This window comes from Gavialis gangeticus, unplaced genomic scaffold, assembly GCF_001723915.1.
Source record: "Gavialis gangeticus isolate Ggan-Ray unplaced genomic scaffold, GavGan_comp1, whole genome shotgun sequence".
NCBI lineage: Eukaryota > Metazoa > Chordata > Crocodylia > Gavialidae > Gavialis > Gavialis gangeticus.
Window position 1 is genome coordinate 98165402 of NW_017729032.1, and position 26531 is coordinate 98191932.

The 26531-nt window shown below is 39.8% G+C and overlaps 1 protein-coding gene and 1 long non-coding RNA gene across 3 annotated transcripts in view; one reads left to right on the forward strand and one right to left on the reverse strand.

The window, feature by feature from the left end:
• Positions 1 to 11726: 11726 nt before the first annotated feature.
• The window catches only part of FBXL3 (F-box and leucine rich repeat protein 3), a 24831-nt gene continuing 10026 nt past the window's right edge, over positions 11727 to 26531 (reverse strand). For both annotated transcript variants that reach the window (XM_019524924.1, XM_019524925.1), the window contains exons 3-5: positions 22876 to 22998; positions 18410 to 18581; positions 11727 to 14061 (exon numbers count right to left, since the gene is read on the reverse strand). In XM_019524924.1, the coding sequence (XP_019380469.1) occupies positions 13418 to 14061; positions 18410 to 18581; positions 22876 to 22998 (939 nt within the window). In that variant the 3' untranslated portion in view covers positions 11727 to 13417. The remainder of the gene's footprint in view (positions 14062 to 18409; positions 18582 to 22875; positions 22999 to 26531) is intronic.
• On the forward strand, positions 20809 to 21787 carry LOC109302954. Its single transcript, XR_002098972.1, has 2 exons — positions 20809 to 21721; positions 21758 to 21787. It is a non-coding gene; the product is annotated as an uncharacterized LOC109302954 (long non-coding RNA).

The window sequence follows — 26531 nt, forward strand, 5'->3', positions numbered from 1 at the left end:
CTTCTACTTGTTGGATGAGTTCTGTACCTACTATACTCTTAAGTAAAAGGTGGATGGCCTCCTTTTCTGGCAGCTATGTTTTAACAGAAAAGAACAAGCTCTGGTCACTTTGCAGTAAAGGGCATGAGCTCTTCCTTCAGAAGAGGATCCCAGGTGGACAGACTTGCCTGCCTGTAGTCTGAAGTCAAGTGTCAGGTCCAGAGAGTGGTGAGGTGGAAGATGCATGAGATAACGAGATAACAGTTCAGCATTACTTACTAGATAGCTGAAGGTGCCTCCCAGGCTCAGTACATAGTTTTTGGATCATGCTTCTAAGGTTATAATTTTCTCTGCACTTTAAAGGAAACCTAACACAGGTTTCAGATTCCTCTTTGGGGGCCAGATGCTTGAAAGTTTGGTGCTAGGCCATTTAACATTTGGTCACCTTAAGTCCCTTATTGGACCTAACTCAAAATGACTTTGGGGTCTCTAGCAGTAGGTCCTCTACAGACTTGAATGTTCAAGTCTCACTTGGAAAAGCTATTAGAGGCATTTTGTCAGTTGCAGTTAGAGTGGAAATCATGATCCTGGCTGCTGTCTCATATATTGTGTATGTCTCCAGCAATTAGTAGCTTCCTAAGGTTGTGAATGTTTATCAATGAAGAATTGTCCTTAGCCAATTTAAGCTTGTAGTTTGCTTACTTGCTTCTGTAACCACCTACTTCAAATGTGTAAATTTTAATTAAAAACATTTGGTTTAAAGAGACTGTGAGCAGTAAGTAGTATTCTTCCCTGCACTGTAAAGAAACACTTGGTTATAAACATTCAGTTAAGAAAAGAGCACTTGTGGAACTGCCAGAAGAAGCTAATAAGGTCCCATGTTTGGGCTGAATTACACAGGAACTTCCCGTACAAGCCATGTACTTTTCCTCTTACTTAATTTTGTATGTTTCTCTAATATTTTTTTTAGATAGCTCCCCCCACCACAAGGATCAGGTGTAGTCATGCTACAAAAACTGCTAGGAACAACTAGAACTTTAGCAAGCATGAAGAGGTTTGAAAAGCCAAGATAAGCAAGATGTTTGTTTTTTGGGGAGTTACTCTCTTTTTCTGTTTTGGGCAGGTGTGGAGGTGGGAGCACTTTGTTCCCATTTAATCCATCCGCCATTGCATCAAATAGATTAGCTTAATAATTCTTTTAAGGAAAAGTATTGTGTGACTGAAGCCTGGGGTTAGTGGGCTTTAGTAGTATCCTGTCCTATTCATTTTGGAGGAACTATCTGAAGTTGTATGTAGACTTCAGTGCATTTGCTCAGGGTTACACGGTTCTTTGGGTAAATGTGATATCTTGTATTAGATCAACTAAATAGTTGGGAAAATTGTACTTTGCAGCCTTTTGGGTACAAACACCCTTCTCCAGGCACAGGGAGTTCCTTAGGGGGCAAAGGTGGAGAGATGCCTCTTTTCTGGATCCCAACCAAGTTTAGGGAAAGAACTCTCCCTGTGCCTGAAGAAGGGTGTTTGTGCCTGAAAGCTTGCAAAGAACAATTTTTCTGACTATTTAGTTGGTCTAATAAAAGGTATCATATTTACCCAAATATCCTTGTCTGCCTATGTCCTTAGACCAACACGGCTACAACCAACAACCCATTGCTTAGGGCATTCAATCCATTGCCTGGTGAGTGAATATTTAAAAAGTTGTTTTCTTAAAGGAGCACACTTTCAGGTCACCATTGAGCTGTGTTTTTAAATTAGATTCGTGACACTTTCTGCCCTCCATCTGCAGACCCCTGAGCAGCAGCACTACCAGCTAAATTGCTTGCCATGGTTCTAGGAGCCTGAAGATGTTCAGCTAGACTAGCTCTACGGGAGGGGAAGTGAACTCCCGGACTGGAGTGGGACTGCCTTTCCTACTGTTTGCCCATGAGAAGTTGAGAACTTGCAGTTATATACAAGTCCTAGATTCTTTACCTATGCTTCCCCCTCCTTCAGTTTTTCATTTAAGCTGATTTTCTCTCCTTTCAGTTTAGGCCTTAGAGATTTGAGTGATATGCATTGATTTCAATGACAGAGAAACTATAAAGGCAGATGAGTAGGTCACCTCCTCCAGTATCCTTTTCACTTACAAAAACTAGTACCCAAACACTTTGGCAAGCCCTCCAACTTCAGGATAACCAGCTCCCAGACACCTTTCCCACAGCCCCAGGCCAGTTAGCTTTGCACTTGGTGTTACTTGTACTGTTTTGCAAGTCTATCATCCAAATACTGCTTTATCTAAGCATACCTGGCTCCACTGCTGCTTCAGCCTCAATAGTACGTACAGATCAATGTAGCTTCACCAATGCAAACTCCTCTTGGAGACAGAAGGCATGTCTAGATGAGCATGCACGTGGAGAGGCACAAGTTTCCTGACGGACAAATACCAGCAGCACATATTTATGCCACTATTTGTTCCCAGGCATGCCCCTGCACATGTGCTCAGTGCACAGCAAAGTGACCCAGGTGGGGTAGGGGAGGCTGGGACCAGCACAAGTGCTGCCCCCAGCAGCCTTACCTGGGGTTTTGGGGGGCCTCCTGGAGCACCAGCAGCACTGAGCTGGCCACTTTGTGCATGGCTGTGGCTAGCCAGGCTCCCTTTCTGGCAGCACATGCTGCTGCCATGTGCACCATGCTACTTTTTTTCAGCCATTGGTTTTATTGACTGGGATGTCCCAGTACCTCAAACTACTTTGAGGCACCACAAGCCACACGTGCACTCATGGGGACGAACCCAAGAAGGGCCTAGACTTTAAACCAGAATCCTAAAATTAGAGTCCTAAACAAGTAGGCTGATTGTCAGATGCCCCATGGGATAAACTCCCAGTATAGAAGGGAATGCACCTACCCCAGTTGCTGAAAAAAGGTCAATCACTCTGTTGAGCTTTTAATTTTAAAAAATCTTTATTTAAGCCAAGGTCAAATAAAGGTCTTAAGTACCTAAAAATTGGGCACTGCAGTGACTAACTTTAGAATCCTAAACTCTGGCTTAGGCACATGTTGCATGGGGAGAGTGAAGTACCTCAAAATGGGATCCAGAATGAATAAAACACTGAGCAAGGACCCATCACTACAGAAAAAAACCCATGCATGTATCCAAAATGGCATTTCTCCCCAGGGCTTCAGGTGCCTCTAAGACTGCAGGGAGGTGCCACCATCCAGCAGGCATCCACAACCTGTAACCCTCTTATGAAGGTGGGCACCCCAAAGCCTCCTTTAAAAAACAGTAGGATCACACTTTTGAAACAACAGGCTAGTAGTATCCATGTTTCCTATATCAGCATAGTGGTTAGAGTACTTGCTTGAAAGTGGGATACCTGGGTCCAATGCACTCCTCAGATTGATAGGGTTCAAATGCATGTCTCTCACAAACAAGTGACTGCTAACCACTGTAGGCACTTAATCCTTTACTAGATCTAGTGACTTAGGAGTCACAGAGATTCTCCAAGTCCTTGTTCATCTTTCCTTTAATCCCAGAAATTATTTTTTCTACGCTCGTTTGTGTAAAGTTAGACTTGACACCACTGAAAGGCTCAGAGACACAGCTTGTACCCATGAACAAACAAGGTTGTGAGACGTGGCATTCTGCTGCTTTTCCTGCCTCTGGGAACTGACCGGGAGGTGTTCTCCAAAAAGACCAAAGGGTCATCGTCACTGCTACACCTTCACTGGTGTACCTGCAACTGCTCACTTGTGTCCTAAAGTCCAGTGACTAAGGTATCGAGTTAGTAGGTAGGAGATCTATTTTTTAAAACTCCACCTGCATAATCTGAAGCAGGAATTTTCCAGGTCCTCTACATCCCCCAAACATATCTTAATTAATGGGTCACTGGTTATTCTGTGGGGAGGATTTCAGTCATTTAAAAGATTAATCATGGTGATTATTTGCACAGTGATTAGGGCACTCAGCTGCAAGGGAGGACTGTGGAAGGGCCTGTTTTAAGTCCCTTTTGCTCACCTTGCCCTCGGCATTTGCTATGGAGGCAAAAGGCAGGGTAGAATTGCACCCTTTAGACTGGTAGTCTAACCTTTTGGCTGGCATGCCACAAGCCAGCCCTGCACCCTCCCCAAGTGCTACTCCAATCTCCTCTGCCCAGTCTGGTGCTTTCTGCTTCTCTCTCTGTGTCCCCCCATCTGATCTCATGCTCTTTCTCCTTCTTGCCTTGTCCTCTGCCTGATCTCCTGCTCTGCTTTCTGCTTTTTGTCCTGTCTGCTGCTGTACCACCTGTCCCTTCCCCTGCCTGTACCATTTGTAGCGCTCATCCTACTGGTTGGCCACCTGTTATAAGGGTGCAAATCTACCCTGCCTTCTACCTAACTGTCCCTCTCTGCTCACTTATTTGGGATTGGGGAAATCCTTGCTGAGAAATCCATTCTTAGGAGCCTGACTATCCCCATGACTTCCCTGAGAAGGCAGAGGCCCTAACTTTGTGAGTGCCATTGTTTGGTAGGGTACAAACAGTCCCTTTATACATGTAACTCGTGGCAAACTGAAGACAAACTCTCTCTCTTGGTTATAGGAAAACACCAATAATAGTTTACAATTTTACCAGTTTCTCTTTAAGCCCATAAGCATGGTTTGAGCATGGGGACAGTGATAAAATAAGTGTATCCATGTTTTACCTGAAAGTTTCCTTCCTTTCTTGGAGTAATTAAGTCCAAAGATCCATGACATACGTCTCTGCTTCTGGAGGCATGTCTGGGCCTGGAGAAGCCCCTAGATGTGATACTTCCTAACTCTCTTACAAATATGAAAGAATACAAAAATCCTTCTGTAGGGCAAATTTAAGTGGCAGTAAACTCTCCCATTTTTTTCCACATGGCTTATTCAGAGTGGATTGCTTCTGTGCGTGGATCCCTTACCTGAAAATGTTCGTTTCTTGATTTACGGAGTACTATTCTATTTTGAAGACTACTACATACAGACAGTCCTCGACTTACAATGTTTCGAGTTATGTTTTGCACTTACAAGGTTTATAAATTGACACCGTTTCAACTTCGTGACATCAGTTTCGACTTGATCCAATGCGATGCCACGCCAGCGAACAAGTTTGCTGCGTCGCTCATCTCCTTGAAGAACATCTACCCAAACTTCCTTGGACACTGCCTTTAAGAAAGCAGACCACACTCCAGAAAAACCTGCAGCCGAGACTCCTGAGAAGACTCCAGCCAAGAACCCTTCAAAGAGTCCAATCAAGAGCCCTTCAAAAAGTCCAGCAAAGTCACCTCAAAGAAGTCGTTCCAAATCAATGTAATTGCTATTTACAATATAAATACATTCATGTAGCTATATTACTCATCTATAATTGATCGAGTACAAAATTCTGGGGTATTTTTTGGTGAAAATAGGGTATCGGGCCTTGGTTCAGGAATGAACCCCCCATTTATAACATTGTTTCTGATGAGAAAATTGGTTATAATGTTTCGACTTAGGACGCAGTTTTCAGGAACTAATTGTGTCGTGAGTCCGAGGACTGTCTGTACAATTAAGGACAGATGGCAAATAGTGTCCTTAGCTTTGTAGAACATCCATCTGCTGAAACCAGTATTGAACGATGATTTGTAGCTGCATACAGGTGATCAGTTGTTTCTGAAGAATTTTTTGCACAACGTTGTGTGAGGTCTTTTGTCAAAAACTCTGATTTTGGGGAAAAACAATGGTATAAAATTTAGGCACCTGGAAATGGAAATTCTATGGGAAAGCAAGCTTCAACAGCAGCTTAAGAGCAAACTATTTGCCTTTTGGAGTTCTGATGAATATACATAATGACAACATCTCTGCGAACACCTAAACTATACCCCAGTTTCTCATTAGCAGGGATCCTGTTCTCAGACTTAAAAAAGTAACCCAACATCCACATTTTCCGTGATCAAAATGAAGCACCGCTATTGATCATGGAAAAATGTGAATTTGGGTTACTTTTTTTAATCCAAAAAATTGGGGATTTTTTTTTTTTAAATCAGAGAAAACCCTGCTCATTAGGGACAGATATAATAGGGTAGGAGGAGAGAAGAACAGTTTCCTATCTCTGTGGAACTTAAAAGTTAAACTTCAGTATGAAAGGAAAGTACATACTGAGGATCCATAAGGGGAGTTTCACACTAGACACCTAGCACAATGAAGTACTCACTAATCAAAAACAATTTTAACAGAAAGGAATGATTCCATCATAAACAGAGCAGGAGGATCCATAATAGTAGAGACTCTACACACACAAAAGCACTAATTTCTCTTTATTTTCTCCACTGTAGAGGCAGAACCTCCCCACAAAAGCCTGGTGGGCTCTTAGAAGTGCACCTACATGTAACCAGACAGTGACTGACAGCCTCCAGGCTGCAGCACACAAAGGCACAACATCATTGATCTGTGGACCACATTACAAAAAAGGAGGATCTGTCTTGTATCTTTATTTGTACAGAGCCGCCCCAAATCTAACAGGCACACGTGGGCTGGGCCACCTGATTCATCTCTGGAAGAAAGTGAGCTCAGCCAGATCAGACCTGCGGCACAGATTCCTGACTTGTATCAACGAGCTCTACCTGTCCCAGGAAGTATACAGGCCGTCCAGAAGAAATGCCCTCCTAGATTTAGTCTTGGCCAAGGGTGACAACCTGGTGAGTGATCTGAAGATAAAGGATAACCTAGGGGACAGTGACCATGACACTATCACTTTCACTGTCAATCGTAGGGCTGGGAAATCTGTAAGTAAAGTACACATTCTTGACTTTGAAAAAGCTGACTTCAATAAGCTAAGGGCTTTAGCGAGTAATACCCTATGGGATCATGGACTGCAGCAAAAGAGTGTGGGTGAAGAGTGGTTGTTCCTTAATGATACGATCCTTGGTGCACAAAAGTTGTGCATACCAGTACCTAAAAATGCAGCACAAGGGCTGGGAGGCCATCTTGGTTCTACAGGGAAGTCACAGATCTGAAAAAGAAGAGGGAGGCTTACCAACGAGGCCCCAAGGAGAACTACGTAAGACTGGCCCACACCTGTAGGGGGCAGATTAGAAAAACAAAAGGTGGTGACTGAATTCCAGTCAGCATCTGAAATCAAGGAAAACAAGAAGTCCTTCTATAGGTACATAGGTAATGGAAGGAAAACCAATGGCAATGTGGGACCACTGCTCAATGACGTCTGGACAGCTGATCACCAACAGCAAGGAGAAAAGTGAACTCCTGAACAAGTACTTCACATCTGTATTCCACCACTCTAAGAGTGATAACCTGCTGAATGCAAAAATGACACACAATAGTCACAGCAGGGATGATCACCTACCAACAGTCAATGTAGAGCTGGTGAAAGAACAGCTAGAGAGGCTGCATAGCTATATAAATCATCAGGAATGGATGAACTCCATCCAAGAGTGCTGAATAAACTAGCCAAAGTCATCTCAAGACCACTGGCGAACCCCTTTGAGAATTCACGGTGCTCAGGAGAGGTCCCAGAAGACTGGAAGAAAGCCAACGTTGTGCCCATCTTCAAGAAGGGGAGGAGAGAGGACCCAGGGAACTACAGGCCTATCAGCCTGACCTCAATCCCAGGAAAAAGCCTTGAAACATTTCTCAAGGACTCCATATGCAGTAAGCTACTAGAAAGCAAAATTCTAAAGAACAGCCAGCATAGCTTTGTCAAGAGTAGGTCATGTCTGACTAACCTCATCTACTTCTACAACCAGGTTACTTACCACCTGCATAAAGGAGATGAGATCGATGTCATTTACTTGAACTTTAGGAAAGCCATTGACTTTGTGTCCCATGAGGCTCTCAAGGTAAAACTAGGGCTATGGGCTCAACAATTCAATGGTCAGACGGGTGGGAAGCTGGCTGCAAGTTTGCACCCAGAGAGTACCAATAGACAGATCTGTGTCAACCTGGCGGAAGGTAGCCAGTGGGGTCCCCCAGGGTTTGGTACTTGGACTGGTGCTTTTCAACATTTACATCAATGATCTGGATGTGGGGGTGAAAAGCACACTGGCAAAGTTCACCGATGACAGTAAGCTTTGGGGAAGCGTGGCCACACCTTAGAGAAGGCTAACGATCCAGGTGGACCTAGAGATTAGTTAGATGGGTGGACCAGAACCAGATGGTGTTCAACACAGTAATGTAAGGTGCTTCACCTGGGGAGGAAAAATCCACAACAAGCGTACAGGCTTGGTGGTGCTATGCTAGCTGGCACCATGTCCGAAAGGAACCGGGGTGTCATAACTGACCATAAAATGAATATGAGCCATCAGTGTGATGCTACAGTTAGCAGAGCAAACAATACATGAGCATGCATCAACCAATTAATCTCACGCAAAACTAAGGAAGTTATTCTCCCGCTCTACTTAGTTTTGTTGAGGCCACAGCTGGAGTACTGCGTCCAGTTCTCGGTGCCACACTTCACAATGGATGGGGAGAAGCTGGAGAGTCCAGAGAAGAGCCACTCATATGATTAGAGGCCTGAAGAACAAGCCACGTGAGAAAAGACTGACAGATAGGGGACTGTTCAGCCTAGAAAAGAGAAGACTTCAGGGGGACTTGGTGGCAGCTTATATCAGAGGAGAACATCAGTGGCTAGGCGAACAATTATTCACCAAAGTGCCCTCGGGGAAAACCAGGATCAACAGTCAAACTCCTAGCAGAAAGTTTCAGACGGGATACAAGGAAAAACTTCTTCCTGGTTTGTGTGACCAGACTCTGGAATAGACTCCCAGCAGGGCTGGTGCAGGCACCTACCTTGGAGATCTTCAAAAGAAGACTGGATGCACACCTTGCTGGGGTTATTTGACCCCAGCAGTCTTTCCTTCCCAGAACAGGGCACCTCGACCCTACGATCTCACAAGGTCTCTTGCAGCCCTAAACTTCTGTGAATCTGTGAGCAGTGTCCAAGAGGGATAATATAGTAAAGTGAGCAAACAAGACACCAGATTTGCCTTCCAACCCCAACACTGAAACCAAGTTTGCATTTTTCAGTGTGGATTTTTATTAGACATACTGGCCTAAGTTGTCTCATATAGCTGTTTCAATTGCCTGACAGAATTCCTTTTGGTCTTTTTTGCCATTCCTTTCTGCTTCCACAGCAAAACAGGTCACACCCAAGCTCTCCCTGCAGCCAAGTGGAAATGAAAAACCATGTTTTCTGCTCAAAGCCACAACTGAAAGGGATGGACCTATGAAAGGTCAAATGACATGACAAAGGAAATCCCATCAAAAGACCCTGGGAAGCAAGAAAATTGCAACTAGCACCTTGGAACACATGCACTGGAAGATGGAATCTAAGCAATCAAGACAAGTTTTCATTCAAATAAGATGATACTGATAAGTACAGCATCAAGCAATCAGATGCAGACAGATGGTAGAGACAAAAAAATCTACTGGTAGGCATTGCGGACCCAGTAGTTTCTTCCCGTTTCAGAATTTGTTACGCTTCACTATATGAGGATGTAGTATTTGCAGTATGTACATTACAAAAGAAATACCAGACTGTGCTTGGCCACCTCAAAATTCCTCCAAACTTCCTCCTCAGTACGGTACCCATTTTAGATACAGTGAGCATATCTGCATGTGCAATTGTGGTGCCTAAATATACTGTGAAGCTTATTGCTCCCAAGTGCACCATTTGTATGTGAACCTGGGAGCAATAAATTCCACAGTTTATTCAGGCACAGCACATGAAGCCTGGGCAGAGCAACCCCAGCTGGCACGGGACCTAGGAGGCCAGCTTGCCAGCCTGGGGCTGCTCCCCCTGGCTCAGCGTGCTATGGAAGAGCTGGCTGGGGCATGAGAGCGATTCGGTGCAAGGCTAGCTAGTAAGTAGTTTTTCACTCCGCAGCAGGGTAGTATTTGTACTTGCACTTGCATGTACTTGTATTTGCACTTACTTGTATACAAGTATTATCCTGCTGCGGAGTAAGTTAAATTTACCCTAGCCTAACAGGGGTGCATGCATAGACACTGAGGCATTTACTGAGTAGCTAATTAGTCAACTGACCAGTAAGCATCTTGTGTAGGTACACCCAGTTACTACCTAATTTAACACCATTTTTGTAGGCAAGTGATCTAAAACATTGAGAGGTTGTTGTCTCTTTCTGAAGCAACACAGCATCACAACTGAGGTGTTGATGATTTAAGTGGCCAAGTTCAACCCTGCTCTCATTTTATTGAAGTAAATGGAGTTACACAGGTGCTGACAAATCCAAACTGTTTAAGTATGCACACTTTTAATCTTTCCAGGACAATATTATGACAGTATAATTCCTACCTACTGACTCTTAAGACCTACGGATGATATTAAAAAATGGTTTTTATATCTGTATAACTAAATCAATTATTAGCTTAGGAACACCATCAATACAAGTATTTATGCAGAACCTCCCCCAACCCAGCTGTGAACGTGTCAGATCTATTCCTAAATTCTTTAAAAATTGATATTGTTAGCTAGATCATGAGTAATATAATTTTGAGAAAAGAAATTCAATAGTGGTGTTGAAATATACTTAAAGTAGGTACGTGTACGTAAACATAGCAGTAATCAAATTCATTGTATACTTCAGTATTTCCACATTTACACTTTTATATATGTGAAGTATTGTAAAATTTTATAAATGAAACACTTACGTCATACAAGAAGCTTCATTTAACTCATACAAGAAGCTTTCATGAAAAAGTTGATAGCTGATCTCCAATGTATTTACATCTTCTTTGAAACTGATTGATAAAGAAAATCTTAGTTTTATACCGCTGTCCATCACAGCATGGAAACACCAGCAAGGTAGACAGAAAGAAGTGTCAATAGTGATAGGCCTACTGGGCTTCTTTTTTGGCTGAAGGAGGGTGGCTTTGAAAATTAACTTTCTTTTTACAAGTAAATATATTTCCTCGTTACTTTGGTTGCCTGGCTTTATGGCAAGAAGGGGAATAAAGGTAGTGCCATTATTGCTTTTGTAATTTTCTCACAAACCAGCAGGCTTCAGATTTGCTTGATACACTCAAAGTGTTTTCCAGAGCTAAATTCCCTAAACTGACAATGTTTGTCACTCCTTTGATGAACAGAGGCTGGTGGTCTCCAATCAAAGGAGAGGATGTCTTGAATATTTACATTATTTTCCCTTTTCTGTCTAATGTGGGTTTTTTTTTTCTGGTTATGACAATCCAGTCCCAAAATACCATTCGTCACAATTTTACCAACACTCAAGATAACCTCTCCTATTTAGTTTCAGTTAAGAGAGCTTATATTTTCTTCAGTTGAAGGTAACTTGATTACTGTTGCATGTCTAACTGCAAAGGCATTGCAAATTAACTTGTGTTCCCCCTTCCTCACCCCCAATTACCTTATAGAGTTATAACTAAGAAGCCTTTTTCCACATGCATGCATCTTTCTCCCCTCTCATGGTCTGATGTTGAATTGTTTCAGACAGAAAGACAGACTTGAAATAAATGAAATTCCTTATGAAAAAATAATTTGAGATATGTTGGTGTAAATGCGTCTTGCCTTCCACAACTGTTCTTGTCTATGGAGTTGCATAGATCAAATGCTGCTTTCTCTCTCTCATAGAGGGACCAACTTTCACCGTTTGCCTCTCAACATGACGTTTTAGTCATATTATTGGAAGAAGTTACTTCAAAAATGAATTTAGTGCATCAATAACATTTACACCTTCCAAACTACTGTAACGAAATTCCACAGACTGATCCTTTGAAGTATCAACGTCAACATATGAAAAAAAAAAATCAACAAACTTAGTATTTTTCTTTTACAGAGACTAAATGTATTGACAACTTTGTACAGATAAAAGCAAATTATATTACTACATTAAATTTAACAAATTCTAATACAAAAACTGCCTATTCAATAAAGTGGGATTTTTAAACCAAAGCTCTACAGAAACATACAGCTTTCCTTTTAAAGATGGTCCATTGAGCAACTTTCGCTCAAACATATAATTATGAACTTAAATATGTTCATATTATAAATTTATTACAGTTTACCCTTGAGCTATACATTTGGAGCATGATGACCATCAATGAAATCGGAAGTAAAGAAAATCTATTTACTACTATAGTTGGCTGTACAACTCATAAATGAAATTAGCCACCAGCAAAATTCATATAAACTAATATTTTCTTTGATAGAAATGATTTATAAATTAGTTTTGCCAAATTTCCTCTTAATTTCTGTATATTGCTCTCTTATTACTGGTTGCTTAGTTCACACAATTCTGGTGCTCTTTTAGAATTTTTAAATTAATATTATGAAATGGTCTGTAACTAGTTGAAATAAAAGGTGTACAAAAATGGATAGCTATCAAACATTCACTTTACACAAACATTTCCAAAGACAGAGTTACAGAATAGCAATCAGTTTATAAAGTTTAAGCAGCTGTTAGTTACAAAGCTATTTTTCTCTCAAAATTTTAAGCAGTTAATGGGTCTTCTAATATTTTGTCAAATGGGTCCCCATTATTCTCTTAATGGCCATTACTAAACATTTCTCTCTAACATTTTTAGCTTCCCATTGGTCTAGAAACATACAGAATTCCATCTAATCAAATCCTGCAAACGTTTAAATAAAGCCCATTTATTCCAACCATTATCCAAAAGAGAGTATATCAGTGTTTTCTTGCAGAATGTGTTGGCTTCCTGAGCTATATTTAATACCTTAAAACAGGTTTACATATGGATCTGAAGACCCTAAAATGTGAAGTTTACATTAAAAAACTGCATAGAGAAAAAAAAAAAGCTTTTGATAATCCTCATCACTACTACTTTGCACACTAACTTAATTCATTTTGAGGAACAAATAAAGTTAGCAAATTTAATATTTAAATGTATAAACTATACTACTATGTATTGCTCTTGCCTCTTATAATTATTACATTGTAATGTATAAGTTACAGTTTACCAAATGCTCCATATAGTCTTAACATTTTGTAGTCTAGACAGATGTCACAATTTGAACATTGTAGGTAACTGCTATAATCTGCAATAAAGCAAGCAATCTCTTTTCCCTTTGTAAGTCAACTTCAATCATGTTCAATATTTATCTAAACCAAGGAGGGACAAAATATTCTTATTCATAATTGATATTTCACAACTAGAGTTTTTAAATATTTCAATATTTTTAAATAGTGTTATTTTGTATATAAATTCAGGGTCACTATCAATGGCATAAAAGCAAATCTAAAATAGAGGCAGCTTTTATTTGGACAAAAATCTGTTTCTCAAGTATCCACATTTTCTATGCTTAAATCTGGATTTCAAAAACAAGTGTTAAATAGGACATAATTAAAAAAACATCAAATAATGCAGTGACGTTACAATAAAACTATATTATTTAATAAGCTTATACGGCAAGTTGCAATATGGTATGCTCATATTTAAGGTGCTATTTCACATGCTCTTAAGTCTTTGAGGACTTTACCATGTGGGCATCATGTCTGGAAACCAGACTCTACCAAGATGCTTTGACACTTCCCAGTGAATTTGCTCCAAGCTGTACTTCTGATCAGGAATCAGGACTTCCTCCATTATAGAGAGCTGAGAAAGGCGACCGCCACACATCTTCACAAACTCAACAAAGGCACTACAAGAGACTTCACACTCCCCTAGGCCAACTGCTGACAGATTCTTACAGCGTTCTGCAATACGAATCAGCTCTTCATCTAGTGGCCGTAATCCATTGGCGCACACAACCAATTCAACTAATCGAGGACATGTCATTCCAACACGACCAAGGACATCTTTGCTTACTGACCTCCCAAAGTACAGGTGAGTGACAGGTATTTCATAACGAAAGAATGGATCAAACTCTTCTTCATACAAGAAAAAGTACATTACTAAATTTACTTTGGGAGAATGCTTGATGAAAGCATCCCAGCTGCTCTTTTGAATGGTGTGAAACTGAGTCTGTCCAGGATTCTCACTGACCACATCAATGCGTAAATGTTCTAATCTGACATGTTTCTCAGAAGACAAAGCAAGTAGAAGCTCGTCACTTAACAGATGGTAGTTCAATGCCAACTCACGTAAGCCATGACACTGGTCAGCAACACAAAGGATACCTTGTAAAGGAGAACATGAAAAATCATTATAATAAATCAAAGACAATATCGCACAGTGAGTTATCTTGAATTTAAACTCAAACAAATGTTAGTTTTTGTATGTCAGAACTGCATCAAAATTCAGAAAGTATAGACACCAGAATAAGATCACCTTGGATGACAGGATGTTTATAAATTGTTCAAGAGAGAATTTGTCTCAAACTCCTGACATTCAATCAGACTTTCAGTATGGACAGCCATTACATTTGTAGTGTGACAAGGCCCTTGAAAGGCTACAAAATGTGAGTGTACCTGCACACAAGCAGTCTGTAGTCCTACAAACATGGCCCAAGCATTACAGAATACTACCTGTTTGAAAGGCGAACTTTTGTAGTACTATGTTTTGTGGTGTCATAAGTAATGGCTGTTGAATTGCATGTAGCACTACAGGGGTCTCCAGGACCCCCCAGCACCCCAATCTGCTCTCTCCTTTCACTGACTCCCCCAAGTGGCTAACAGCCCAGCTGTGATACAGACAGCTGTCAGGATGCCCTAGTTAGACCCTGCTACCACCCGTATAGCAGTGTCAATAATTCAAGTCTAGGGGAAACAGTCCAGCAAGGAACAATTTAGGATACAGTTATTTAGAAGTCTGCAGAACCCATGTTCTGCAAGTGGACAGATGGACACAGATGCACAGACATGCTGCAGCATACTTGTAGGTAGCAGCTGAACTTATCTGGCCAAATTAAAAAGACGCTGCTAGTGGAAAGAACAAAACTCCCTGAATTAGTGCACTCCTTCCTATAATCCTCAGTGGACTTGAGAGAAAGACAAGGAATCATCCCAAACTGATGCCTGCTGTTTAGTATGCAAAGATTCTTCTGCTGAAGAGAACAATTCTTCCTATACTAAACACACGCACACACCACACAAGTGTTAACTGTTTAAAGATGGTTTGAATATTCACTGAGGATTTGGAATGGAAGATGGTACCACAAACAAAAATAATACAAATATGGAGATCATCACCACTTTGAAAAAGAAAATCAAAAAGCACAAAGTTGGTTTACTTCAGGATCTTTAGTAAGAAGGTACAAAGCCTTTAATGAAGAACTAGGTTTAGTTTTGTTAAAAAAAAAAAGTGGTGAGGCATGCATTTTGCTTTCTGCCTACCTAGGCAGCTGCTGCTCTTAACTCTCAATTACTCTTCCTGTCTGTGCCACTATTCTAGAAGGGCTGCAGGAAGCTGAAAAAAAGGTGAGTAAGAACTGGGAGCAGTAACTTCTAAGCAGACTGGCTATTTCATCATGGATAACGCACTGGCTTCTTAAACCAGCAATTGTGGGTTCAAGTCCCATTTGGGGCAAGATGTACCTGTAACTACTGTTGATTACTTCCTTTCTGCTTCGTGTGGTCCCTTCCAATATTTTCCTGTGATATGATTTTTTTAACCCTGCAGAACACCCCTGGTCAATAACAGCTTGCCAATTAAGGAGCACAGAGAACATTGTTAACAGGTGTCAATCACATGAGGCGCTTGGGCCATCCATATCCAGATGGCAGGAAACTTCCTGGGGTGGAAGTTAACACAGTTGTTGCTTATCCCTCTGCCTCCAAATTCCAAGCCCCCCCTAGGAGTCCTGTAGGCCATATCTTTGATATTCCTGCACAAGATTACTTGAGTATTACTTATCCTTGTGTTTTTTTTTGTTTGTTTGTTTGTTTTAAGAGTTTCACTCTGTGGCCAAATGTAACTGTTACAGTTGGTGAAGTGAGGTTACACTCCTCCAGGACTTGGTGGATTCCAATAAAGAGATTTTTGGTTGGCAGTTTTGGATATATTCGCCTTAACTTTTGCTTAAGTTTTGATGAGAAGATCCTCCCTCCCCTCCCTGCAATCTCTGTACCACAGGGATGATGGTCCTTCTCTAATTTGCCGAGGTATTAAAGACGCATAAGATGGGGAGACACGCAAGATACTACCGTGTTAATAGCCATTCAAATACATAAGAATGACTTCTGGTTTACAGCCTCTATCCTTTTAAAGCACACAAAAAGATTTTAAACTGAGTCTTGGGTCTTTAATTTGAAAATACAGTGTTCTCTTATCTCTAGATTTTAACCAATTTGGATTGTTTCACAAAAAGGCAACTACAATTCTTCATTAACATCTACATCAAAACTACAAATCTGCTTTCAGTTGGCATCCTTCCAAAATAATCCAAAAGCTAACTTTAATAGTGTTTTTTACTTAGAAAGAAGAGAAAATGTGTCAAGTAAAATCTTTTCCAAAAACTGACAAAGGGCACAATTAATCCTTTCATCCCCCTCTGCTGCAACTGCTGATACTTTAGATAATATAAAAACAGCATAACAATATTAATTTACACGTTATAATTATTTTGCTTTGCAAAAGTTTCTATCAAATTGTTCAGATGGCAGTTAAGGATCAGGTGGTCAGTAAAATTAGAGATGTTTTGTTCTCTTATGTGCCTTATACACAATACCGTTTCCTATGTTTCCTTCAACCCCAATCCAAAGCCAGACGTTTACAGGAGTACTTGCCGCATCTTTTGGATGCAATTCCAGCTCAGTCCTTTCTTTTACCGTTGTAATAGTTTGGTCTTTATTTTATTTTGTTTTTTCCTCTCAGGGTACTATCTTTACTCAATCTGCTCCCTGGTCAGTTCTCAATATGAATGCTGATCTAGGAATGAACTTATCTCTAGACTTTCGCTTTACAAAATGACTTAATATTGCCACAAGTGGTTAGCTCTTTAGGTTCAATAAAAGGATTGAAATTGTTTAGTAGTTTACAGCAATCCTCTAATTGGGTCTCTTCCCTGACAATGTTCTGAGTCTGAATATTAAAGTTTCCTTCTTTTTGCTTAGACAGTCTTACTTCTTTGCTACCCTGCCTGCTCTGCTTAAATATGCTGTATAACCAAATATCTATATGCTAATTCATTTCCAGTCTGTTCTCTATCCAGGCACACCCAGACCTCAATTATACCTCAGCCAAATTCTCTTTCCAGTTGCTTAGCATTTGCCAAGGTTTTTTCACTTTTTCATCTGACTCCACCCCATCCACCTCAGCACTTAAAAGGGAAATGGCAGTTGTGTTCTTTGCTTCTTAAATGGGTAATGTCAAATTTCTACTATATTCTTAATATTTAGACCACGATGTTAAAAAAAAAGATCAACTTAGGATGGTTTTGTAAAGTCACAAAAGCAAAAATCATGACAGTATAAATTTTCTATATTTAAGAAACAATACAAAAAAGATGAAACATTTATTTTAGTGCCTATGATGTTACTGTTTAAAAGAGATCATCTTGGGTAAGTTAACTGTGGTTAAAAAAAAGACACTGCAGTTACCATGCTGATAAATGTTAAATCTTTTTGTTGGATTCAGTAACAGATTTGCAATTTGAGAATTTGTTGACATTAAAACTATACGCAACGTTTTTGTGAAAGATGTGAATTTAGATCATTTCTAATACTTCTTGCATTGTGACTTCCAATAATCCTTTATTGGACTATAATTCCTCCTCAATTTTCAAATATGTACTTCTATTATATACGTAATAACTAGTTATTGAAGTTCTCTTCCACAAGAACCACCTGAATGGCTGTATGCTTAGTCCATGGCCTGTATCTACTTTTGTTTTCATGCTGAAAGATAAAGTTGTTCTTTTTAAGGAGCAAGGAAGTCAGCCACATCATAATCTATTCCACTCCATAATTCAAGGCATGGTCATAATGAACTCTTGTGATGGGGACCTACCTAATTCATGGAGGCTGCCTCAGAATTCTGCAGTCCCGGCACAGTGCCTGGTACCTTTTTCCCCAATGGAGTGCGGTGCCCTCCCCTCCCCCGACCTAAATGGCCAAGGGGCCCCAGAAGTTCTGCCCCTCCCCAGAGACTGACAGGTGGCCACCTGACTCTCTGGGGAGGGGCAGGACTTCTGGGGCCCTTTGGCCAGAGGCATGCCCCCTCCCCACTCCCAGTGCATCAGGACAGCAAGACTTCCCTCCTCTGCTTGCACCCCCCTTTCCCTTGCATTTTTTATGGGAACTGGGCTCTTTCATGGGGGATCTACCAAATTTTTGGTTTCCGCAAATCACAAAATTGGTAATTTGGTAGGTCCCTAATCATGCATTTTTTTTAGCACTAGCCAAATAGACAGGTTTTGAAACTTTTATGGAACAAAAGCTGAACAGGAATTTATGAAGTGGTAGAGCCTTCAAATACTTACCGGTTATCTATTTTTTTTGCAATGAGACCCCACCAAAAAAATCTGCAACACAAGTATTCAGAAACTTGCTATATTAGTCAGACTTAAACTAACACATGACAGCTCACCTGCAGGAGAAACATGAGGACAGCTGCTCATTTTTAACAATCTTAGTGTATCGCTGTTGTTAGCCACCAATACTTTAAGGGATGGGTCATCTACAGGTGTATCATCTATCTTAAGTGATGAGAGAGATTTGGAGTTTACAAACACCACCGTCAGTGCAGAAATAAAGTGTGACTGTAAAAAGGAGAAAAACAGTTAGTGAAACATGATTCATTCTAAATTCATTTTCCAAAGACTGGGATTTTTAGACCTTCATAGAATGAATACTTCTTCCTTTAGTTGTACGCAACTCCTACTACAACATTCAACTTAATTTTGCCTATTTTAATTCAACAGATAAAGACTAGAACTGGATACTGTGGGGATTGTTGTTGTTTTTACCATGAACATTGTTTTTGCCATCAGCTATATATGTAGGTATTATTGATAACCGGGACATAGAACATGCACCACACTAAAGGAAAGCATCTTGTACAAGTGGCAAAACTGAAATAGTAAATTTAAAAGCTCTAATAAGCTCTGAGGATTACTTGTAAAGTGTGCTTTCAAGGCAACAATCTTTAAAGCTTCATATGTGAAAGGAAACTAATACAATAAATATATCTATTTTAATAAGAAGGTTAAGTTTTACTTCTGCAATAAACAGGTAGATGCAATTTTAGATGTTTAGGAATGGGGAAATTTAGTTTCCATTAAAACAACCACCCTGGTCTATCTAGTTTTATTCCAAATAGGATTTAAATTTTCTTAACACAACTTGGTTCATGACCATCTTCTGAGAAAAACTGTATCCTCTTTAAAAATACTTTTTCAGTGTCTTCAAAAAGTATTAAAAAATTGTCTTTTTCTTATTTAGCAACAAGTACATGTACACATGTAAAACATTAATTAGCAAATATTTATCAAAAACATCTATCAAATAAAATCTTCAGTTTTATTTTATTCTACTTAAGAATTCAGTACTTGAATAGGCTCTAAAATACCCAATAAATAATACAAGGTGCTAGCACTCCCCAGGAAGTAGAATGAAGCCCAAAAGTTTTGAAAAACATAAATGAAGTGTTAGTACTCTAAGAACTCCTCAAGGAAAACAGGTATTACATATAATAAAGATACAAAATCCACTCATTAAGCTAAACTAATTTTAAAAGTATAGTTCACGATATAGCAGTGGAATATAAACTTCTATTAGCCTAGATCAGTGATCCTCAACCAGGGTGTTGCAACACCCTGCCTCACGTTCCTTTTAAAGATGTTGCACAATATTGGCACTGTTAGGTGTGCAACCTAACATGACTCACAAGATAAACCCAGAGATTTCAATCAGAAATCCATAGTGTTAAAAACTGGCCTGTTTCCTCATAGAAAAGTAATGTCTGTATGCAGCCTAACAGCCTGCATTTTCCAAGAGGTGCCCCAAGTCTAACAAGGCTGAGAAACACTGGCCTAGATGCATCAGATGAAATTAACCTTTCTTTGTTCCCCTTTCAAGGCAGGTAAGTAGTGGACCTAAAACATAGTCTACTGTGCCATTTATTTTGTTTTGGTAAAGATTACAAATATCTGCTACTCTTATTTATCAACCCCTTTTTGTTAACAATTATACTTCACCATTTCCTTCCATCAACTCTCTAGTTTAGAAAATTATTCCCATCAAAAGTGGTATCAGCCACACACACGCACAAATCTCTTCCCCCATTTTCTAATTAGTTCAGTACCTTAAATCAAGTCAATCTAAAACAAAGTGTAGAGAGGAGTCCTGAATACAATTACCTAATTACCCGTGTCAAGTAGAAAGCTTTCATAGTTAATTAACTGCTGTATAATTCAAACTTTTATTTAAATACAAAAACACCCTAACGCATACAATTGTGCAGGCAACTGTTTATTCCTAAATCTATCCCCAGCAAGGACAGTTTCAGCATCTATTTCTCAGGCTACAGCAGAATGAAAACCAATCAGTCTTCAGTTTCATTCCTACTACTCAGAGCCCTAGGAGCAGCTGTGAAAGACAAGATTCAGGGCAACTGGACTATGCTGTTACAACACCATGAACAAGAGAGCCAGAAACTAGGGCTATTTACTGAGGAGAAAAACCAACAAGAGACCTGGTATGATTAACTAAAACCCCAACCATCAACCAGCCTGTGAGGTACCAGAATTTTTTTTTTTTTTTTAAAGAGACACGGTTTTCCATTTTTCTTAACACTCCCCACCCCCTCCCAAATAAGCTTATGCATGGGTCCTTTCCCACCAACCAGCTTTTTGTTGAGCACTTTTTTAATTTGAAGTTTTCCAAAAAAAAAAATTCTAAAAGAATGGATACTTTCAGCCCAAACAGTAAGGGAAGTTATAAGTAAATGAAAATAGAAGATTAAAATAAAACTCAGGCAGCTTTAAGTTATAGGCTTTAACATTACTGAACAATATATCCATGCAAAAGAAGCAGGGGTCTTTAACAATTATTTCTGCTAGACATCTAGAAAGGAGTGCAACAGTCAGAACATAATACTTTCTACTTATCAAGGAGAAAGTTAAAAAGTAGCTCCAAGTAAAACATTTTAATCTATAAGAATAAATAATACGAGCCTAAGTTTTAAAATAATTAGCTGATTAAGAAAACTGATATTGGAATTTAACAAGTTTTGAAATACTAGAAAAGAAGGATTGGTAAGAGTTAATATGCAAATATAGAGGAATAATACAATTGCTTGGGCAAATACAGACTAGTCAGCTTGACTAATCCCAGATGAAGTCATGGAGAAAATAAAATTTATTTAGTGAAAAATTAAGGAACTGTACATATGTGATGTTTTAGAAAGCATTTGGACATTACTTTTGCACAACCTGATATAATTTGATATTAGAAGTTTAGCCAAACAGCAACTATGCTGACATTAAAAACTTAGTTCTGTAAAGTCATCTGACTTGCATCTCTTTTTTACTTAACACATTCTGATGAAAATTGTGTAATAATTGAATTAAAAATGGTTAGCTGTTAAATTGAGAAATAAGTGCGTCTTCTTCATTCAACAGAGCTAACTTCTGTTTCCTACAAGGATCTATTTGTGACCACATGCTGTTCCAAAGTTTTTACCAACAATATGAAAACTATATGGAGTAAAATTCCTAGTAGTTTGCAGATGACAAAAATTAAGCATGTGCACAAGCCACATCAGGGGAACAGTCCAAAATATTTGGTAAGCCAGGCTCATTTGAACATGTGTTTTAATGCAGCCAACTTAGGTTACGAAAAAAGAAGATTGAGCATATTTACTGATTGGGGTGTATAATGGATTTTTAAGTAAACGTAAGTTCCCAGGAGAAAACACCAGGTCCAAGAGCTGCAGCAATCCTTTAATGTGCTGGCTACAGAAGAAAAAGAGTACATCTACAGTGACAAAGTACTAACATGTATATACTGCTTTAGTGACACCACTACTGCAATGGTAGGTCCAGCTCTGGTGTCCACACTGGAAGACTGGAATGGTCCAAGAGAACTACAAAACATAATTTAGGTATGGGAAAAATATCTTATACTGAAAGACTAAAGAATTCTTCAAATGAACACATGATGTGACTCTATTCACTATCTGCAAGTACCAATATAATGAGATTTCAGATTGTCTTGTAAACAGCCCTGCACTAAGACACCGCAAAATCTGACCACTACAAGGTGAAACTACATAGATTCACCCTAAAACTAAATATGTAAAATTTTAAAAAGGGAGAGTAATTAGCCATTGGATATGACAGTTTCCCCATTATTTTATGCGCTTGATGGATCACTGCATTACTGAATGAATTCACTGCATACATTCTGCAGATGATCAGAGTAAATGATTATCAGGGACGCTGGTTTTCTCTGACAAAAAACTCCACAATTTTCAGATTTAAAAAGGTTACCCAAAATCTATATTCTTTTATGATTAAAATGAAACACCACTAATACAGAGAGAGAGAGAGAGAGAGAGAGAGAGAGAGAGAGAGAGAGAGAGAGAGAGAGATTTCATTTCTATCGTGTAAAAATGGGTTACTTTTTTTAATCTGAAAATTGGGGATTTTTTTTTTTAAATAAAAAAAAACACAGGATCCCTAATGATTATAATAGCCTCTACTTATATTTAAACAAGCAGAGTTTAAAATGAGGTGTGTAATTAAGTGTGCATAGTTCCTCCAGACTCTTGACTAGCACTATGGCCCCATATACTCTCTCTAAGGTTTACACTGAAGCCAATATATATTTGTCAAATAATCAGAAGAGTTGGTCAGTATTTGAAATACAGAGTCAGGCCCAGTAGCAAGTTTAGATTCTGCAATTTTAAGTTCCCAGTAAAAGACAAAGGTTACAAAGAACTTGCTACTTGCAAACCACTGATTTCTCATCTCCAAATTTTGTCTTAAATGATATCAGTCCATACCAATCACTGCAGTAGTTACACATATAAATTAAACATGTCAGATCCACCTTTGGTAAATCCAAAAAGCTTGGTCGAGCAGTTGAAATTAGTCCAAGTGTTTTGAGAGAGCAATTCACAAGTTGTGATAAAATATCACAAGCTGCTTCTGCTGATTCCTTGCTGCTGTCCACCTTAAAAAAAAAAAAGGAACATTTATTAAGTCAGAAAAAACCTACATTAAAAACAACAAGCTTTGCAAAGAAGAGGTCAAATAGCATAGCTATATTTTAATAATAGTGGTTCTTTGAAAAGCAAGTGAATTTCCACTGTGGCTTCTATTTGCATACCTTGCTAATTAAACAAACTGAATGTATTCAATGCAAACAGATACTCATCAAAAAAACAAAACACAAAAGACCTCAAGATGCTTTGCCACCACTTGAAAAAAGCATTAGTTAATAAAGCATCCTGATCAGCTCATCCTCCTAAGATACCCAACCAACACCATGTTACAAACTACCCAAATCTTACTTAGCCTCAGATTCAATCCCATTTTTCCCCTCTATATTCCTTTCCTTACCGAATGCCAGGGAAATAGTTGTTCCTTACATCCTGGCATGCAATTCTGTAGATACAGGGCAAAACAGGAAGAGGATCCTTCATCAGGCATACTCTGGCTGTTCTTTCCCATAAACAGGGACCTATCAAAATTGCAACTGTGTGATTTTTACGGAAACTACGATTCTGGGCAGCCTCTGTAAAGAAGTGCAAGCTCCATGCCTCTGGTGGGCTTGCTGGAAAAAAAGAGCAAACCAACAAAGAAAAAAAGTGTGTAGGAAGCCTTACAGTCTTGGAGCATGGCAGGTGGGACAGTGGGCAGAGGCAAGCTTGCCCCCAACCTCCTTTTCATTTTGTCATTTTGCATAATCCTACCTCCTTTCCATAGCTCCAAAACTTCATCCGCATATCCCCACCTCCAATCCTACTCTCCCACTCCTTTCCACCTCTCATTCCATCATTTATATAAACCTGTGTTCTATCCACCCCCTCCTTCTCTCTTTGGAAGTCACTTGGCAAATACTGGAATGAGGAAGGAGGGAGGCAATATCCCACCCCCTGTACAGACAGCCCCACTCCAGCCCCCTCTTCCCAACCTCCTCTCCCCCTCCCATGCTTCAAGATTGTAGGGCTTCCCACACACCTTTCTCCTTGCCCATAAGTTCTTTGTTTTTTATTATTTTGCAGTGAGCCAGCCACTTGGGGATAGCCTGAAACCATGGCTTAATTACCCTGATTAAGCCCAGGGAAACCATTAATCTGTATTTAATAACATGTAGATTAATGGCTTCCCTGGGCTTAAATCAGGGTAATTAAAACATTTTTCAAGCTATGTGTGGGGAGGGGTGAGACTGCTGGGGCCCCTCAGCCAGAGGCAGGGGGTGAGGGTGTGTTGTTTTTCTGATGAGTTATCTGTTTGCTACACTCATCCTGCATATATGGCTCCCCACCCCAAGATCTGTCTGTGAAACCGGCCAGCCGCCTTGAGTTCAGTAGACCCCTACCCATAAATACCAGAGAATAGTCAACTTAAGCAACTCTGCTGATCTCAACTGGTAAACAACACACTGGGGAAAATGCTTCCCTTCAAGTAGACATCCAAAAAAATAGAGCTATTGGTTCCAAAATGATACCTTTTATTAGACCAACTGGTAAATTGCAAGAAAACTGTCCTTTTCTGCAACCTTGCGGGATCAAAGTCCCTTCATCAGGCTCTGGGAAAAGTATAGATGGTACAAGATGGTAAAGAGTCCCCACAGGTAGGAAATAAACTTCATTTTTGCACAGAGGGAGCTGAAGATGGAAGGCTGTCTCCCTCTGGGTCCATGAGAGTGTCTTTTGCTACCAAGTACACTCCCTTCAACTAGACACTTGCCAGGATTGAGGACTGTACACTGAAAGCCCATGTCTTAAATACTATCTAAAAGCCAACTGGCAATTGGCAATCGCGAAAAATACTGGTGTCTTATCAACAGGGGTCCTGTTTTTCCCTAATAAAAAAATCCCCAATTTTCAGCTTAAAAAAAAAGTAGCCCAAAATCCACATCTTTCCATGATTAAAATGAAACACCACCACTATATTTACATGTGCTGCAGCCAGACTACTAGTGGTACCCAAACTAACCAGTTTAAAGCTAAATGCACAGAGAAGCAAACCTGTAGATTAAGAACATGAAATCTTATTTGTGTCTCTTTAGAGACAGCTTACATGTTAATTTACAAATTTCACTGGCAGACAGACTTGGAAACATGCTAGTCACTACTGACCTGTCTGAGATGCAAATATCTACAAGTGAAGTGTAAGGTACAGCTTCAGAAGGTAAAAAGTTAGAGAGGATAATGGACCAAGTTAGGTTTACACAGAGATACCCTATGCTCTTGGTTAAAGCAGCAACAGGTGTCTCTCACAAGCTCATGCATTTTCAAGTCATATTGGTTGGCCCACAGTTACCTAGCAATTACTAGGGTGAAAATTTATATTACAAAGTTTGTTGGTGGTTGTGGAGGGAAGCATTCTGTGCAGAAAGACTAGGAAGAAAAGGAATAGACCATTAGAAGGAATTGTCAGCCATGCTGTGCTCTTTCACTGCACTTCCTGACTGTAGTTATCTCAGCTCACAAGCCTTCACAATTTTATTTTAAACAGTTCGTCTAGGACAGCATTTCTCAAAATGTGGGTTACAAGAATAAACGAAAGGGTCGCAAACAAACTGAATTCTCCTTTAAACGAGAAAAACATAGGAAACCGTGGGTTTTCCCCTACAGGCTGGCAGAATTCCAGCCTGCGAGGGGCTGCTTGGGGGCCCCCCTGCCTCACATACCCATCCTCCTGCTCCATACACTAGATGTCTGGGGGCAGTGGGTCAGGAGTGAGGAGCACCAACAGGGCCAGGGGGCTGTTTTCTACTTAAATTATTTACTGGGTTACGACTGGCCACTATGGGTCAACAAATGGGTCCTGGTACAAAAAAAAGTTGAAAACCACTGATCTAGGAGATTCTTTCCAGTTTAATTATTAAATTGATATTATTTTTTTAGGTCTCCTAATATTCCTTTGGCCTAAAAATTGCTTCAGTTACTCTGAAAGCAAAAAAATGTTTCTGCAAAACCTGAAAACAAAATTCAAACTCAGTTACTGATCACTTAAAAAGCCTAAAACCCCCCAAAGTTAGCTAAAAAAAGGGGGGAGGGGAGGGATGTTTCATTATTTCAGCTTATTTTTCATACTGAAGGTTAGCTACATTTCCTTTTCAAGACATCTCCCATCATAGCTCCCATATATGGTCTTTCCCAGACTATGTAAAAGCATGTTTACTAGTTAATTTGAAACTGATACTTGACAAAACAGCAGCAAATAAGCAGAGGCCAGACAGGCCTATATGTTTCTGGTGACTACTCAGCTCCCCAGAATGTCTTTATTAACATAGGAAGCTTTTTAAAAGTTTCTAATTAAGAATATTGTAGCAAGAGACATTATTCAGTTTTTTGTCCTAGCAATGTCTCTTACATGACCCATCTAACTTATGGAGTCACTGTTTGATTATTTGTGGTGTACCAGGGAGCTTTACTGCAGATGGAGCAAAGACCAATCAAGGGAGCCAAATGACCCAAAATGGGCTGGGCTTGCAGGAGCACTACACATCCTCTGCCAGCAGAATGGGGTCAG